The sequence below is a fragment of the Petromyzon marinus genome, chromosome 59 (genome assembly GCF_048934315.1).
Source record: "Petromyzon marinus isolate PM22_M1 ecotype Great Lakes invasive population chromosome 59, UKy_Petmar_22M1.pri1.0, whole genome shotgun sequence".
Classification (NCBI taxonomy): Eukaryota; Metazoa; Chordata; class Hyperoartia; order Petromyzontiformes; family Petromyzontidae; genus Petromyzon; species Petromyzon marinus.
In genome coordinates this window covers 4,808,432-4,826,182 of record NC_133725.1, presented here as the reverse complement: position 1 = coordinate 4,826,182, position 17,751 = coordinate 4,808,432, and the positions used below count along the sequence as shown (strand labels likewise).

Here is a 17,751-nt window from a genome sequence, read left to right as displayed (position 1 = left end):
GGCACGGCGCAGGAGGCGGTTGGGTGGCCAGCAATCACGCCAGGGTCAGGGTCGAACCCACGGCCCTCCCGTGCACCGGGCGAGGCAGTGCAACGTCTCACCACCGCTGCCCGTGCCCCCCACCCCCCCCCCCCCCCCGCCCTTGCCGCCGCCGCAGCTCCGTCGCGACACGCCACTCCGGGGACTCCCAAGGCCCTGCAGGGCAGCGTGACGGCACCCGGGGTCAGCGCTCGCCAGGCCAGGGCCAGGCCAGCACGCCCGGCGTCCGGCCAGCGAGCCTCATCCGGAAGGTCGGGGGGGTGGGTGGGGGCTCGTGGGGGGGGGGGCTCGGGGGGGGGGGGGGCTCGGGGAGAACCGCGAGACCATCTCTTTAACAGGCGATCACATTTTTTCTCTGTCAAATTTTTTGTCTATTCTTATCAATTTTCGTGTCTATTTTGAGTATTTTTTTTCTGTAATTTTTGTCTGTTTTTCGATGTTTTTTTGTCTATTTTGTATACATTTTTGTCTATTTATTGGTCTCTTTTTTGTAAAAAAAAAGGATATTTTTATCATTTTTTTGTCTCACATTTTTCGTCTAATTTTATATATATTTCTTAATTTTGCGTCTCTTTTTATATTTTTTTGTTTATTTCTCTCTCTTTGGTCTCTTTTTTTTTCCTCGCCGCAAGTTTATTTCGGTTGCTGCGAGCGTCTCCAAGGGAGACGCAAAGGGCAGTGGAGAATTAAAACTCTTCTCCCGTTCTTAACGCCGCCTGCATTTCTGCCCGAAAAAAATAATGACGACGATGCTGATGGCAGTAGTGGTGATAACAACGATGATTACGGTGATGATGGCCTTGATGATGGTGATGATGATGGTGATGATGATGGTGATAATGATGATTATGGTGGTGATGATGGTAATGATGATGGGAATAATGATGGTTATGCTGGCGATTCTGGTGATGTTGATAATGATGCTGGTGTGACGATGGTGGTGATGATGATCGTGATGATGATGGTAATGATGATGGGGATGATGATGATGATGATAGTGATGCTGGCGATTTATTATGCTGATGATGATAATGATGCTGGTGATGGCGGTGGTGATGATGACGGTGATGATGATGATGGTGATGATGGTAATGATGACGGTGATGATGATGGTAATGCTGGTGATGACGGTGACGATGACGGTGACACCGGGGTTCATTGCGCGTCTCATTGCACACCAGTGCATCTCGCAGGTCGAAGCAGCAACAGCAAGTGGCCATCGAGAAGCCGACGGACGTCAGGTACAACGCCCCCGGCTCTCGTCGCGACATCACAGACGGTGGAACGGTGGCACAGTGGTCGGCGCACTGTGCTCTGAACCAGGGACGGTGCGGTCAGGTTGAGGCAGTGGAGGCAGATCCTCGCCTGTCATACTCCAATGAAAATAGCTGTTACGAAAAGTAAAAGTAAAAAAAAAAAAGAATAATCAGATAAAATAAATATTAAGATTTTTTTTTTCCACTGATCTGTGTTATAAATGTCATTTCTCTACGATTCCAATCATTTTTAATCGTCAAAATCACCAAATTTGCGGAGCTCCGCTGCAAATACACGAAGAGACGAGAGGTGAGGCAGCGACGAGCTCAGCCTCCCCTCTGATTGCGTAACCCCTCAGTAACTGGATGGAGCGCGGGCAATAAGCGTGTGCCTGTTACTATCTCAGTACGTCACCAACGTAATGTTTGTAGACCCCTTAATTTCATGTCCTCGTCTTCCATACTCCAGGTAACTTAGTTCACGTATGTGTATAAAGATATTTAGGCTTCGCTGGTCTCGTCATGACACTGCAATGAAAAAGCACCAGGGGAGGCAGCTATGACATCTGCCTCACTGAGGGGGACATGTTTAACACGCCCCCCTCAGTGAGGCCACGCCCCCCCCCCCCGTGAGGCCACGCCCCCCTCAGCGTGTGACACTAGACAGTGCCTCCCAAGCCATTGACCTCACCGCACATCACTGCTCTGAACCCGGCGGACCGAGTTCAATTCCCTAGACGTGACCAACACCACCCTTGTGTCTGTGCGATTCCAAAGCATGCACCTTTCCATGCTTCTTTTAGAAAGTTTCGTCCGTTGGCGTATGCATGCATCGTCATTATTATTATTACGAATACACAACGGTTGTGTACAGTTGTAAGAATGGTTTATTATAAAAAATACACAGGGGTGAGAGCCCCTCGGATTAGCGCGTTTGGCTATGTACGGTGCGAAGGAAGTTCAGCTTGCACACGTGCGCACAGAGCGGTGTCACAGTGGTTAGCACACTGCGCTACGGACACGGCCACCTGAGTTTAATTGCCAGCGACGTGGCTAACAAAGACAAAGGTCAAAGATCCCCCCCGTGTAGCCTTAACAGACTGTTGGGGCAAGTGCTGTTAGCGAGCACCTATGAAGGCCGGAACAGCACACGAGGGGGTGGGTGGGCAGCACCACGCCCGGCCGCCTTTGTCTCCCCAGTGTGCGATGTTTTTTTACACACACCTCGGGGAGGCCCCAGCACCGGTTTCAGACAATCGTCACTGGCGTCGGCCGTGAGCGGGAATCGAACTCGGGTGGCCGGGTCCGTAGCGGCGGTGCGCTGACCGCTGCACCGCCGCTCCCCACGAACGTGGCTAATACTCACACACACTCACACTCACTGACACGCTCACTGACACACACACACTCACTCACACTCACTCACACACACTCTCACACACACTCACACACTCACACACACTCACTCACACACACTCACACACACTCACACACACTCTCACACAACTCACACACTCACACTCTCACACACACTCACACACTCACACACACTCTCACACACACACTCACACACACACTCACACACACTCTCACACACACACTCACGCACACTCACGTACTCACACACACTGTCACACACACACTCACTCACTCATGCACACACTCACACTCACACACTCACTCACACACACTCTCACACACTCACTCACACACACTCACTCACTCACACACACACTCACACACACTCTCACACACACACACACTGTCACACACACACTCACACACTCTCACACACACTCACACACTCTCACACACTCACACATACTCACTCACACTCACTCCGTAGAACGGGGGGGAGGGGGGGGAGAAACGTAGCAAACTCCACGCAGAAAGGCACCCGTGTCGGGAGTCGAACCCGGTTGAATTGTGGGTCGTCTGGATTTGAGTTGTGCAGCTGATGCTTTGTGACCCTCCCCCCCCCTCTCCTCCCCCCTCTCCTCTCCCCCTCTGCTCCCTCCCTCTCCTACCCCCGTGCACTCTCCTCCCTCCCTCTCTCAGCCACTTCGAAGGGAAGATCGATGAGATTCTCTGGGAGACGTACGACCCACTTTGCACAGCTATCGAGGTAACAGCTTTGCCACGCGACATTGGTGGGAGGCTTGGGTGGAGCGACCGGGTCTCAACCGAGAATAATTATAGTAATAATGATGATGATGATTATTTTACAATCGGCGTGAGCCGGTGCTAATCAACAATTGCCCAAGTTCTGCAGTCCTGTATGTATGAAGTCATCTTTTGGGCCAATTAACGAATGAGTGTTTACATGTGGGGAGGAAACCGGAGAAATTATAGCCCTTGGTCAATCCGCTGCCGGACGAAGGACTCCGCATGGGAGCTGTTTTGACCATCCTACATCGCACTGGTGGGCGCGGGTCGATGTTAGTCGTGGTCGGGAATCGAACGCAGGCCGCCGGGCTAACGGTGCGGTGCGCTAACTCCAGCGCCACGGCACCGTCCTGGCCGCCGCCGCAGGCACGTCGAACTCTTTTCGCCGGGCGCGACGTTGGATCGTCCCGCACCTCCTATCGGCGCGGTTGGCTACGTGCGGCGCGAAAGAAGTTCAGCACGCACGCGTGATCGGCGTTCAGTCGGCCAGGAACAGACCTCACCCGGCCAGTTCCTGAATTAGGCCACGTGGAGCGAAATGTGGGACATGGTGCCGAGCGACAACCCCGTGACCTTTCGTCCGGTCGCCCACATCCCCACCCCGTTCCCGTTCCTGCCTCTGTGCTTGCGTCATCACCACCGTCGCCGCCGCTTTCGGTGGTGCTCAGGACTACTATGGCCTCTACAAGCGCAAGGATCGGCGCGGCGGAATCCCGCGGCCCCTGGCGCTGCTGCCGGTGAGCGCCGAGCGGTGCGCAGACGGCCTGGCGTTGAAGCTGGTGGCGTACCGCGGCCAGGCCCGCGGCTACCGTGACCACTGCGTCGCAGGTGAGGGCGCCGCCACCGCCATCGCCGCCACCGCCACCGCCACCACTGCCTCCACCACCATCACCACCATCCACTACCGCCACCACTGCCTCCACCACCACCACCACTACCGCCATCACCGCCACCGCCATCACCACCGCTACCGCCACCACTGCCTCCATCACCACCACCACTACCGCCACCACCTCCACCACCGCCACCATCAGCACCACCGCCATCACCACCACCGCCGCCACCACCGCCGCCACCATCGCCGCCACCACCACCGCCACCACCGCCGCCATCACCACTATTGCCACCACCGTCACTACCGCGGCCATCGCTACCCCCGCCGCCATCACCACCACCACCACCGACCTATGAGTCTCTGTGAGTCTCTATGAGTCTGGATCTCTATGGGTATCTATGAGTCTCTGTGGGTCTCTATGAGTCTGGATCTCTATGGGTATCTATGAGTCTCTGTGGGTCTCTATGAGTCTGGATCTCTATGGGTATCTATGAGTCTCTGTGGGTCTCTATGAGTCTGGATCTCTATGGGTATCTATGAGTCTCTGGAGGTCTCTATTAGTCTGGATCTCTATGGGCATCTATGAGTCTCTGTGGATCTCTATGGATGTCTATGAGTCTCTGTGGGTCTCTATTAGTCTGGATCTCTATGGTGTATCTATGAGTCTCTGTGGGTCTCTATGAGTCTGGATCTCTATGGTGTATCTATGAGTCTCTGTGGGTCTCTATTAGTCTGGATCTCTATGGGTATCTATGAGTCTCTGTGAGTCTCTATTAGTCTGGATCTCTATGAGTCTCTGTGGGTCTCTATTAGTCTGGATCTCTATGGGTCTCTATGAGTCTGGGTCTCTGTGGGTATTTATGAGTCTCTGTGGGTCTCTATTAGCCTGGATCGCTGTGGGTGTCTATGAGTCTATTATTCTTCTTCCATACGGCTGCTGATGTAGATGCAGAGCCAGCAACTTACAATGTCACATTCAGCCGATCAGGCCCAGATTACCGCGTCGGGCAGACAGCCGAGTAGTAGTGTCACGATCGCCATCTTCGCTGTGATGTCTCTTTCGTGATGTTGAGGATCGGCGGGGGGCAATGCGTCGTCACACGTTTCACTACGGTCTCTGTTGGAGGATGACCACAGTCGCACACCACCACTGCTACTGGAGAGTTTTAACATTTTCCATTTGTGCATCTCGTACTCGTGGATGCGGATACCTGATTAATAATAATAATGATGGATAATAATTTACATTTATGACGTGCAATTCATCCAGGCATCTGAGTGCGCCATGCACGGGGATGGGGAACCAATAATAGTAGTAATAATAATAATAATCCCCCCACCACTTTGCTCAAGAAGAGCACATAAGGGTTGGCACCACATCTACGCCTCTATGTAAGGAACGGAACAGGTGGAATATACACTCCACAAATCTGGCTGTTGCCTGATGAAGCCAAAGTTGTAATTGCTGGCGAAACGTCGTACTCAGATTGTAAATGTTGTGGCTTGGCTTCGCAATACACCGGTGTGCTGTACTAGTACACTAAACACTATATATTCTAGATTTAAAGCTTTCGTGACTGCTAGGATCCATACTCTTTGGTTCTATACTCTTTGGTTCTATTCAATAGAACCAAAGAGTATAAACACTATATATTACACTATACACTACACTATTACACTATACACTACTATACACTACACTATACACTACTATACACTACACTATACACTACACTACACGACTATACACTACTATACTATACACTACACTACTACAATATCCACTAGTGCTGTACTAGTACACTATACACTAGACACTACTATACACAATACACTACACTATACACTACTATACACTACACTATACACTCCACTATACACTACTATACACTACACGAATATACACTACACTGTACACTACACTGCTACACTATACACTATATACTACACTATACACTACACTATTACACTATACACTACTATACACTACACTACTGTACACTACACTACTGTACACTACACTATACACTACTATATACTACACTACTATACACTACACGAATATACACTACACTATACACTACACTATTACACTATACACTACTGTACACTACACTATACACTACTATACACTACGCTACTATACACTACACTATACACTACACTATACACTAGTGCTGTACTATTACACTGTACACTACACTATACACTACACGATACACGAGTGCCGTACTAGTGACGAATTGGTCACGTTCTGTTTACGTGACAAACCTTACTAATTCGCTGTGTCGGGTGGTGGCGGGTTTAACGACACATTTATATACTGTATTATACCCTGTATTATGAATAATAATAAAAACGTATAAAGTTCCCTTAAACAATCATTCTCGGGGCGCTAACCAACAACGAAAAGGGATGGAGGGGATGGGAAGGAGTGACGGCGTTGGAGGGCTAAATGTTGCAGTGAGTTTAACTCTCCAACACGCAATCGGTGAGTGCTGAACTAGTGTCACTAATTGGCACGTTTTTGTCCACGTGACACAAAACCTAACTAATTGGCTGTGTCGGGTGGTGGCGGGTTTAACGACACATTTATATATTCTCGGTTCTTTCGGTAAAGTCACCACATAGAAGGGAAACAATAAAATAATAAAACAATACAATTCTCACGACGTGTTCGACTGCAACACAAGCAATCATCATCAGGTGTGAAAACCACAACAAGAAAATTTGGTTTTCACACCTGATGATGATTGCTTGTGCTGCAGTCGAAACGTCGTGAGAATTTTATTGTTTTATATTTTTTATTATTTTTTGTTTCCCTTCTACGTGGTGACTTTACCGAAAGAACCAAGAATATGAATCCCTGCAGTCACGAAAGCTTTAAATAATAAAAAGACACATTTTTTATATTTACGCAACTGCAACAAATAACTATTACGGAGCGGTACACGTTATACGTTGTTTTAAATCTATCCCCCGGCATGTCTCTTGACGGTGCTTATCTTTGAATGTGTTCATAATGAAATGTTATCGTCTGTTTTTCTTTTCACTTTGCAGAGTTCCGCCAGCAGCTCACTGACCTGGAGGTCCTCAGTGCTGACGTACCCGAGCAGAGAATCAGAGAGATCCTGCGGAGTCACCTGACCCGGCTGAGCCAATCCCTGGAAGCGCTGAGGAGCGCGATGGAACGGGAGCTCGACGAGTGGGAGCGCAAAAAGGTGAGACATCCTCTCTCCGCTGCTAGGACGAGTGCCCGAGTGAGTGCGTGAGTCAACGAGTAGTAACGTGAGCGACTGAGTGAGATGCTGCGTCGGTGAGTAATTGAGTGCGTGAGTGAGTGATTGAGTGAACGAGCGAGTGAATGAGCGAGTGAGTAGCGAAGTGACTGAGTGGAGGAGAGAGCGACTTAGACGCCCCTTCTGTGTGAGTGATTCAGCGATTGAGTGGGCGACTGAGTCGGCGATTGAGCGAGCGAGCGAGCGATTGAGCGAGAGAGCGATCGGGCCATGGGGCCATTGAGTGTGTGCGTACGTCACGAGCGAAGCGACCAAGGGGCTGTGCGGAGGGGCGAGCCTCTGGCCGGGCAGCCCGCGTGGCGATCGCCGACCGCGGCCGGCGCCGCCTGCCCGTGCCGCTCCCCCCCTCTCCGCGCAGCGTGAGAACGCGGGGCGTTTGCGCCCGGCGCTGGGCCACCCGGACAACGCGGCGCAGCTGAGCGGCGTGCGCGACGACGAGGCGGAGAGGCAGGCCGCCCACCGGGCGGGAATCCGCCGGCACTGCGACGCGCTGCAGGCAAGGGCCGCGTTTTGTGTCGCCGTGTTGGTTTTTTACTTTTTTACTTCTTCTTCTTCTTCTTCGTCTTCTTCTTCTTCCTCTTCCTCTTCTTCATCCTCTTCTTCATCCTCTTCTTCTTCCTCTTCTTCTTCTTCTTCCTCCTCTTCTTCTTCCTCCTCCTCCTCCTCCTCCTCTTCTTCTTCCTCTTCTTCTTCCTCTTCCTCCTCTTCTTCTTCCTCCTCCTCCTCTTCTTCTTCTTCCTCCTCTTCTTCTTCTTCTTCTTTCTCTTCTTCTTCTTCTTGCGGCGGCGAGCGCAAAAAAATATTTAAAAAGAAACATTTTAAAATAAAAAAAATGTTTACGAATAATATTTTTCGTATGTTATTATTTTTTAAAAATAGTTATTTTTTTGTATATTTTTGTTAATTAAAGAAAGAATTAAACAAAAAAAGCACAGACTAAAACGAAACTGTTGGCAAGCACTCGGGCTCGTCGCCTTCCTGCCCCCCTTGTGAATCGTTCCACTCACCGGGAGAGTGAAGGGAAAACACCGTAAGCGACTAAACAAGTTGACATCGTGAATATTATCGTTATCATGAGAAACAAAATTAACTTGAACTTTTACTTTCCACGCAATGAAGTAAACAAAAACAAAAACTGGAAACTTATTTTTGTATTTTACCAGGTCTAAGGCCCACACTGAGCGATGATGCAATTTTTCAGAAGCGACGCAGCTATCACAAATGATAACTCAACGAAGTGGCTTATCATCATCATCAGCATCATCAATAGCACGTGGAAATTTATATCACTCTGAATGTGTTTGTTTGAGAAGCGACGTGGCCATTATGAATGATGTGCTGAAAAAATATTTTTGTTAAATTGACCCAGCCTCCGTTGCTTCGTGTCAAAAAAAAAACTATCCACAGCATTTCCTGAACACATGGGAACAACAAATGAACGCACGTCCCTGCGGTCCGCTCGTCAGAGGTCACTGTCGTAACAACAGCAATGATATTCTTGGTTCTTTCGGTAAAGTCACCACGTTAGAAGGGAAACAATAAAATAATAAAAATATACAACGATAAAATTCTCACGACGTTTCGACTGCAGCACAAGCAATCATCATCAGGTGTGAAAACCACAGCAAGAAAATAAAATTAAAAACCCACAGAGACTTTTAAAAAATTATCTTGCCGCGGTTTTCACACCTGATGACGATTGCTTGTGTTGCAGTCGAAACGTCGTGAGAATTTAATTGTTTTATATTTTTATTATTTTATTGTTTCCCTTCCACGTGGTGACTTTACCGAAAGAACCAAGAATATGAATCCCTGCAGTCACGAAAGCTTTAAATCAAAACTTTACAGCAATGGTAATAACTGTGAGCGCGTGTCGCACAGATGTACGTCAGCGGCGATGCAGAGGTGGACGGCCGCGATGCCGGTTTTCGTTCTCGTGAGCGCTCATCAGCACCGTATGGTCACCGATGCTGGCTGAGCACTGATGACTCCCGATAAGCACAAAACCGGTCCATGGTTGCCTATCGCTGCTGCCTATCAGTCGATGTCGCGTGCTCAACACTGATTTTGGCGGCAGTCTAAGGCCGAGGGTTTTTTCGTAGACGCAACGTTGCACAATTCTGCGGCCGTCTGGAACGTTCTTCCCTTCTGATGTTAGGAAGCCACTGGAGCTGTGCACCTTTAAATCATCTCGATTCACGAATTAATTTCTTTAGAACTGCTTGTTATGTTTAGTTTGATGTCCTTCCCCCGTACCAGCAATTAGCACGGTTCGGTGCAAAAGAAGTTAAACAAACGTGCATACACCTGTGGGTTGTTGAAAGTGATTCGACTCAGAATGGCGGCAGTCACGGGTCGTTGCAGTTGCATAGAGTTACGTAGAGATCCATAGAGTTACGTAGAGATCCATCGATTTACGTAGAGATCCATAAAGTTACTTAGAGATCCATAGAGTTACGTAGAGAGCCATCGAGTTACGTAGAGATCCATAGAGTTATGTAGTGATCCATAGAGTTACGTAGAGATTCATAGAGTTACGTAGAGATCCATAGAGTTACGTAGAGATCCATAGAGTTGCGTAGAGATCCTTTCCCACCTGATGACGGACGCTTGTGTTGCGCCCGAAACGTCGTGATTTATTTTGTTTTAGATCCATACAGTTACGGAGATCCATAGAGTTACGTAGAGATCCATAGGGTTGCGTAGATATCCACAGAGTTACATAGAGATCTATAGAGTTACGTATAGTTACGTAGAGATCCAGAGTTACGGAGATACATAGAGTTACGTAGAGATCCATGGAGTTACAGAGATATGTAGAGACATATGTTGGTGCTTCCAGCATGACCTTGCCTCCCCTCCAACTGTGCAGGAATGCGTGGCGAGCGGAGCTCAGGAGTTTGTTGTCCACCTGGCCACCCTCTCCACGCTCGTGCTCCTGGCCTGCGATGCCCTCCCAACCGCCCGGGACCTCAAGGCGACGGGTGAGTCACCGCCTAACCTGGCCTTGGCCTAACTCAGTCGTGGCCTCCTTGCCCGACCGTGGCCTCCTAACCCAGCCGTGGACTCCTAGCCCGGCTGTGGCCTTCGAACCCGGCCGTTGCGGCCTAACCCGGCTGAGGTGGCCTAGCCCACCGTGGCCTCCTAGCCCAACCATGGCCTAGCCCAGCCATGGCCTCCTAGCCCGGCCGTGGGGGCCTAACTCGGCCGTGGTGGCCTAGCCCGCTGTGGCCTCCTAGCCCGGCTGTGGCAGCCTAATCCAGCCATGTCGGCCTAAGCCGGCCGTGGCCTTCTAGCCTGGCCATGGCCTAGCCGGGCTCTGGCATCCTGGCCCGGCCGTGGCCTTCTAGTCGTGGTCTCCTAGCCCGGCCATCCTCGTCCTAATTGTCGCCCCTCGTGTCGCGAGGGATAGGAATCCATTGGGATATCCGTGAGGGCAGGGCGCCCTGAGTGGCACTGAGGGGTGAGTCACTGCGCGCCAATCGTGGGGTGAGACTGACGGCTGAGTCACTGGCGCATCACCCGTGGGGTGAGACTGACGGCTGAGTCACTGCGTGCGAATCGTGGGGCGAGTGCCCAGATGCCCGCGTTCGCCGTCGCGTCACGAGGAAGAGGCCCCCCCCGCCCACACCCCCCCGCCCCGCCCGCCCCTCCCCCCGCTCACCCCCCCCCCGGCCCCCCCGCAACTCCCTGACCACCCCCCCGGCCCCCCCACACCCCCCCCCCCCGACCACTCCCGCCCACTGACCCCCATCCCCACTTCGCTTATGGAAGAGAAATGGCGTGGGACTTGTTGTGAACAACAATCTTGACAGAGGCATTTACCTTTTATCCCCCCCCCCCCCCACGTGCAGCGGAGGTCACGGCATCTCAGGCACTTTTGTTGTTGTTGTTGCACTGACAGTCCTAGCGCCAGACGTTTATAATTCTCACAGTTGAGCTTGTAGCCAAATGGAGTGCGAAATCTAATTTTCATTTGATGTTTTTTTTTTTTTACGGAGTCCTTGGTGACAGGGCTGAGACAATCGACTCCCTGCACTTGACAACCTGGTTTAAATGACAATGCAGTCTATGCGAGTCTGTGCGTCTCTATGTGAGTCTATTGATCACTATGTGAGTCTGTGGGTCTCTAGTGAGTCTATGGATCTCTGTGTGAGTCTATGGATCTCTGTGTGAGTCTATGGATCTCTGTGCGAGTCTAGGTATCTCTATGTGACTATATGGGTGTCTGTGTGAGTCTATGGGTCTCTGCGCGAGTCTGTGGGCCTCTGTGTGAGTCACCGGTGACCAGGCTGAGACCATCAACCACCTTGCATGAAAGAACGCGATTAAACCACAGGCAGCGGCTGGAACCCAGATTCGAACCCAGCCCCTCAGCTGTGCCGGCGCACAGCCCCTGTCCTCCAAGTCGCCCTCTCATCATGAAGGCCCCATCACGTGGCTTAATTGAAACCGCTCGTGTCAAATGACGTGAAGAAATTTGTCCCGTCCCCCCCCCCTCCCCTCCCCTCCAAAAAAAATATATTACTTACGTTCTCATTAGGGGAAGAACATTTTGTCAGCTTCGAGCGCGCAACCACAAGCACTCCTCGAAAAGTATTTAATTAGGCGCGCGGAACAAAACACCGCAGGAGCAATATTGCCAAGAAGGTTGTCGATACTGCCTTTTCCCACCGCGATCAAACGATGGGCAAACGGAGCACAAAGAAATAGCTCCCTCGTCTCGAACGAAACCGCAAACGAGGGGACCAAAAAACCTTCGGGTCAATAGCACCGTGACCTTAAGCAAAAGAGTTTCAAATAGACGGCGTTTCTGGCAGTGGCCCTCTTGGTGCACCGTGCCACCTCGCCGCTGATCTCGTCAAGGGAGCATGAACCATCGTCACGCGACACTCTGGTCACGCTCGCAGCTGGCTCAGCCATCGAACAAAGACGGTAGCTATGCGACCAAATATGCAGCAGCAGGCGTCGGCAGGCGTCGGCAGGGCCGTATTATCCAATAGGTCACAGTAGGAACTGTGCCTAGAGCCTACTCACTCACCCACCCACCAGGGCAGTATTATCCAATAGGTCACAGTAGGAACTGTGCCTAGAGCCTACTCACTCACCCACCCACCAGGGCAGTATTATCCAATAGGCCACAGTAGGAACTGTGCCTAGAGCCCTCTCACTCACCCACCCACCAGGGCAGTATTATCCAATAGGTCACAGTAGGAACTGTGCCTAGAGCCCTCTCACTCACCCACCCACCAGGGCAGTATTATCCAATAGGCCACAGTAGGAACTGTGCCTAGAGCCTACTCACTCACCCACCCACCAGGGCAGTATTATCCAATAGGTCACAGTAGGAACTGTGCCTAGAGCCTACTCACTCACCCACCCACCAGGGCAGTATTATCCAATAGGTCACAGTAGGAACTGTGCCTAGAGCCCTCTCACTCACCCACCCACCAGGGCAGTATTATCCAATAGGTCACAGTAGGAACTGTGCCTAGAGCCTACTCACTCACCCACCCACCAGGGCAGTATTATCCAATAGGTCACAGTAGGAACTGTGCCTAGAGCCTACTCACTCACCCACCCACCAGGGCAGTATTATCCAATAGGTCACAGTAGGAACTGTGCCTAGAGCCTACTCACTCACCCACCCACCAGGGCAGTATTATCCAATAGGTCACAGTAGGAACTGTGCCTAGAGCCTACTCACTCACCCACCCACCAGGGCAGTATTATCCAATAGGTCACAGTAGGAACTGTGCCTAGAGCCTACTCACTCACCCACCCACCCACCAGGGCAGTATTATCCAATAGGCCACAGTAGGAACTGTGCCTAGAGCCTACTCACTCACCCACCCACCAGGGCAGTATTATCCAATAGGCCACAGTAGGAACTGTGCCTAGAGCCTACTCACTCACCCACCCACCAGGGTCGTATTATCCAATAGGCCACAGTAGGAACTGTGCCTAGAGCCTACTCACTCACCCACCTACCAGGGCAGTATTATCCAATAGGCCACAGTAGGAACTGTGCCTAGAGCCTACTCACCCACCCACCCACCAGGGCAGTATTATCCAATAGGCCACAGTAGGCACCCTGCATTGGGGCCTACTCACTCATTCACCCACTCACCCAGCCATCCACTCACTCACTCACCCACCCACTTACTCATTCACTCACCCAGCCACCTACTCACTCGTTCACTCACTCACTCACTCACCCACTTACTCATTCACCCAGCAACACACTTATTCGACCCACTCACTCACCCAGCCACCTACTCACTCATTCACCCACTCACCCACCCACTCACTCGTTCACCCAGCCACACACTCATTGACCCACTCACTCACCTAGCCACCTACTCTCACCCATTCACCCACCCACTCACCCACCCAGCCACCCACTCACTCGTTCAACCACTCACCCACCCACTCACATATTCACCCAGTCACCGTTGGTTTATCACCAAAGGCCTGAAAACAGAAGTGCAGAGGGCCTAATAAGAACCTTAATTCGGCTCTGTGATGTCGAGATCGAACCCCCGACCGTTGGATTATCACCGAAGGCCTACGAAACAGAAGTGCAGAGGGCCTAACAATAACCTTAATCTGGCCCCAGAGGTCGGGATCGAACCTCCGACCTCCGAAGGGAGTAGAACCCCGGCTCTGCTCGCGAGCGCTGCCCCATGACGTCTCTCGTGCCACCGCAGAGCCGCACATCGTCCGTGAGAAGACGTCGACGCTGCTCCGGACGAGGAGGAGACGGGAGGAGGAGAGCGCGAGGGCTGCGGAGGAGGAGGAGGTGGAGGAGGAGGTGGTGGAAGAGGAGGAGGAGAAGTCAGCGCAACCACAATCCGCGCAGTAAGTCTCGCAAGCTCGTCATTTCTTTCAAAACGAAGTTCTTTCGAACTGATTTTTGTGTATTTAGTTTGTCCTTCCCCCCGCACCTCCGATTAGCACAGTTGGCTACGTATGGTGCGGAACAATGTCAGCATACATACATAGTGGGAACACGCGTTAGCGGGAACGTGCGTCAGGAGGAACGCGCGCGCGTTAGCGGGAACACGAGCATTGCCGCTAGCGAGAGTGTCACCACCAATATGGGTGGATCAAAAACTGTTAGTGCGCAGAGGAGCGCTGCGAGAAAGCGTGCTTCGAATGTCAATGAGCGACGGAAAGAGGACAACGTGCATTAGAGAACGCGCGCAGGATAAATTTTGATTGAAAGCTTTCGCGACTGCAGGGATTCATATTCTTGGTTCTTTCGGTAAAGTCACCGCGTGGAAGGGAAACAGTAAAATGATAAAAATATGAAACAATAAAATTCTCACGACGTTTCGACTGCAGCACAAGCAGTCGTCGTCAGGTGTGAAAACCATCATCAGGTGTGATGATGGTTGCTTGTGTTGCAGTCGAAACGTCGTGAGAATTTTTTTGTTTTATTATTTTGTTGTTTCCCTTCTACGTGACTTTACCGAAAGAACCAAGAATATGAACCTCTTGTATTCATGGTTCTTTCAGTAAAGTCACGTAGAAGGGAAACAATAAAATTAGAAAAATATAAAACAATAAAATTCTCACGACGTTTCAACTGCAACACAAGCAATCATCATCAGGTGTGAAAACCATCATCAGGTGTGATGATGGTTGCTTGTGTTGCAGTTAAAACGTCGTGAGAATTTTATTGTTTTATATTTTTCTTACTTTATTGTTTCCCTTCTACGTGACTTTACCGAAAGAACCAAGAATATGCACGCAGGTTAGTTACATCACCCAAACTTAACCCCTTCCCGTATCCCGAGACGTCTGCAAGTTGCAGGGTGGGTGGGTGGGTGCCCCGACAACCGCTGAATCTCGGAACGCGCGAACAGCTCAGCGTTAATTTTATTTAAAGTGGAGAGGGTTAGTAGCCGCAGCGCCGTTTGTTCTCATAAAGACGTCGTTACTCATCACCGCGGAGAACCGCGCCGACACGACCGCCGTCCACTCTACGATAGCCGGCGGCAAAACTGCGCCACACGCCCTCCCGCACGGCCATGTGGGAGCCTCGGCACCGATCAAGTTATTTTTTTATCCTGCGTACGAGTACGTCATCGGAACGGAATCGGAAGAAAGGGTTAAGAAGGGTGAGTGGGGGTGCATGGGCGGGACGCGTCGCGGACAGAAATGGGAACGACGGCCGATTTGGTCGAGACTGAGCACGGAGCGGCAGGCCAAGGGACGGAAACGCGTCGGAGAGGAGGGCGTGCACCGGCAGGAGACAGAGCGATGAGATCGGTTCGTGTTGCAGCTGCTCGCCGGCTAGTAGCATCGCAGGATCGCGAGAGGCGGCGGCGGCGGCGGCGGTTCGGGGGGAGGCCTTCATCCAGCAGTGGATAAGGCCACGACCGACGCGGTACCGGTGCCTCGCACGCAAACAAAGGCAAAATTCGCCCGCGCGGCCTTAACATACTGTTGGGGCGAGCGCTGTTTGCGAGCAGCACCAATAGAGGCCGGCACGGCACACACGAGGGGGTGAGTGGCCAGCGCCACGCCCGGTCGCCTTTGTCTCCCTAGTGAAGATATTTATACACAGCACCAGGTACCAATTTGAGGCTGAGTCCACCTAGGGGAGGGCCAGGACCGGTTAAAATGATTGTCGCTGCTGTTGGTGGCCGTGAGCGGGAATCGAACTCGGGTCTGCGGGTTCGATGCGCAGCGCGCTTACCTACACGCACACGCGCACACCCGCGCACGCTTCCCCCGCCCTCGCAGTGTCTGGCCCGGACTGCCGCATCCGCCGGGAGAGACGGGGGCTTCTGCTTCTCCCGTATCCACGGCGACCGGCAGTACCGAGGAGATGCAGGCGGTCGTCACGGCGACTGTAACCACGGCGAAGAGCACAAGAGGGCACCGGGCCACGGTGGTCGCCCGCGATCGCGCCTATCGGGTGAGCGTCGGGTCGTACCTTATTGGCGCGCGTGCATTTTGGCGCGATGCCCGACGTTTCGCTCCACGTGCCGCAGAAGGAGGAGCTCCCCGGGGCGAAAGGAGCTCCCGGCAACATGTGAGCGAAACGTCGGACGTCGTCGCGAAGTGACGAGGTGAACACGCGGACAATGCTCCTCCTTCCCACATCTGCAGGTTGGTGTTTCAACTAAGTTCCTTGAAAGATTACAACTTGTTCAGAATGCGGCAGTCAAGGTTTTCACGCGAACCCCATTACGTGGCCGGATTTCTCCAGTTCTCTTATCATTACAATGGCTTCCGGTCTCGAAACGAGTAGACGTTTGAGAGCCTCCTGCTGTTTTTTCAAAGCCTTGCACGGGCTGGCACCACCACCATGCTTTTCACGAGTTGAGTCATCCATACCACACCCTCAAGGTCGTTAAGATCTGCCGACTCCGGCCCTGCTACCACGATCCCGGCTGCGTTCCTGGGGCGAGCGGTCGTGGAATTGCCTGCCGTTGGAAATTCGTTTATCCGACAGTGTGGATACTTTTAAAGTCTCCTCTTGAAACCACATCTTCTTAAATCAGTTTATTGCTTATCCTTGTTCTGACAAGGCGTCTTGAGACATTGGTGGAAGACGCCTTACAGACAAATGTAAATTATTACTCTTATTTTCTCTCGCTCGACATACAAAAAGATTTTGTTTAGACATCCCATCAGCCCACACAGCTCCTCCCTCCCACCTGGGAGTGCACCAATGCAATCAACGCTCTCTGAACAGGTGTCGACATTCGGAGTCTCATCAGCAGTGTCGCGCTCGATCGAACAGATGCAGGTGACCGGCAAGATATCCGTTTGATTTGTACTTCTTGGCTATATATGTAGTGACTAACTCGGAGACACTAAGAGATGGAGGCACTCTTTTATTGACACGCACCAACGGTTAACACTTCCAATAAAACCGCCTAGAGTCGACTACGGTTCCCAGTCAGGACAGCTGGCAGACTGCCTGACTGGTGATGCCCGAGAAGGTGAAGACGGAGACCACGGTGAAGACTCCAGCAGCAGCACGACAGGGAACCCCGCTCCACACGACAGCCCCGAGGTCCCCTCCCGGGGCCCCTCTTATACTGCCAGCGTGGCTCGGCTCCACCCCCCGGCCACGCCCCCTTTCTAGAACCTACCCGCGGGTTCCTGGTGTGCCCTTTCCGTGACCTTTCCCCTA

General features: G+C 51.7%; 1 protein-coding gene across 3 annotated transcripts in view; it reads left to right on the top strand.

Annotated features, from left to right (window-relative positions):
* CCDC180 (coiled-coil domain containing 180) overlaps positions 1-17,751 on the top strand; it is a 97,014-nt gene that overhangs the window by 73,018 nt on the left and 6,245 nt on the right. For 2 of the 3 annotated variants that reach the window (XM_076053034.1, XM_076053035.1), the window contains exons 28-36: positions 158-299; positions 1,221-1,280; positions 3,354-3,420; positions 4,130-4,289; positions 7,357-7,517; positions 7,954-8,091; positions 10,468-10,579; positions 14,306-14,456; positions 16,350-16,524. In XM_076053034.1, the coding sequence (XP_075909149.1) occupies positions 158-299; positions 1,221-1,280; positions 3,354-3,420; positions 4,130-4,289; positions 7,357-7,517; positions 7,954-8,091; positions 10,468-10,579; positions 14,306-14,456; positions 16,350-16,524 (1,166 nt within the window). The remainder of the gene's footprint in view (positions 1-157; positions 300-1,220; positions 1,281-3,353; positions 3,421-4,129; positions 4,290-7,356; positions 7,518-7,953; positions 8,092-10,467; positions 10,580-14,305; positions 14,457-16,349; positions 16,525-17,751) is intronic. The other variant, XM_076053036.1, reaches the window with a different exon arrangement.